At 65.0% G+C, this 257-nt stretch overlaps 1 protein-coding gene across 1 annotated transcript in view; it reads left to right on the top strand.

The window, feature by feature from the left end:
- Window positions 1-257, top strand: part of VAV2 (vav guanine nucleotide exchange factor 2) — a 121,363-nt gene that overhangs the window by 65,918 nt on the left and 55,188 nt on the right. The window contains exon 4 of the mRNA XM_006776595.1: window positions 166-234. Coding sequence (XP_006776658.1) covers window positions 166-234 — 69 coding nt within the window. The remainder of the gene's footprint in view (window positions 1-165; window positions 235-257) is intronic.

Raw genomic sequence — 257 nt, forward strand, 5'->3', positions numbered from 1 at the left:
GACGTGACGGGATTAAGCCAAATCAGAGCCTCACAGACGCAGGCAGCCGGCTGGTTCCATGACACGAGTGTGTCCTTCCCCGAGAAGCAGACAGAAGCCCGTTAGCTCCTCCCGGGAGAGCCCAGCGGGGCCCCCATCCCGGCTCACTCCTCTCTCCTCCCGCAGGCCCTTCCCCTCGGAGGAGACGGCGGAGAACGACGATGACGTCTACCGCAGCCTGGAGGAGCTGGCCGAGTAAGCACCAGGAGCGGACTGGA

Source organism: Myotis davidii, unplaced genomic scaffold (genome assembly GCF_000327345.1).
Source record: "Myotis davidii unplaced genomic scaffold, ASM32734v1 scaffold609, whole genome shotgun sequence".
In the NCBI taxonomy this organism is placed as follows: domain Eukaryota; kingdom Metazoa; phylum Chordata; class Mammalia; order Chiroptera; family Vespertilionidae; genus Myotis; species Myotis davidii.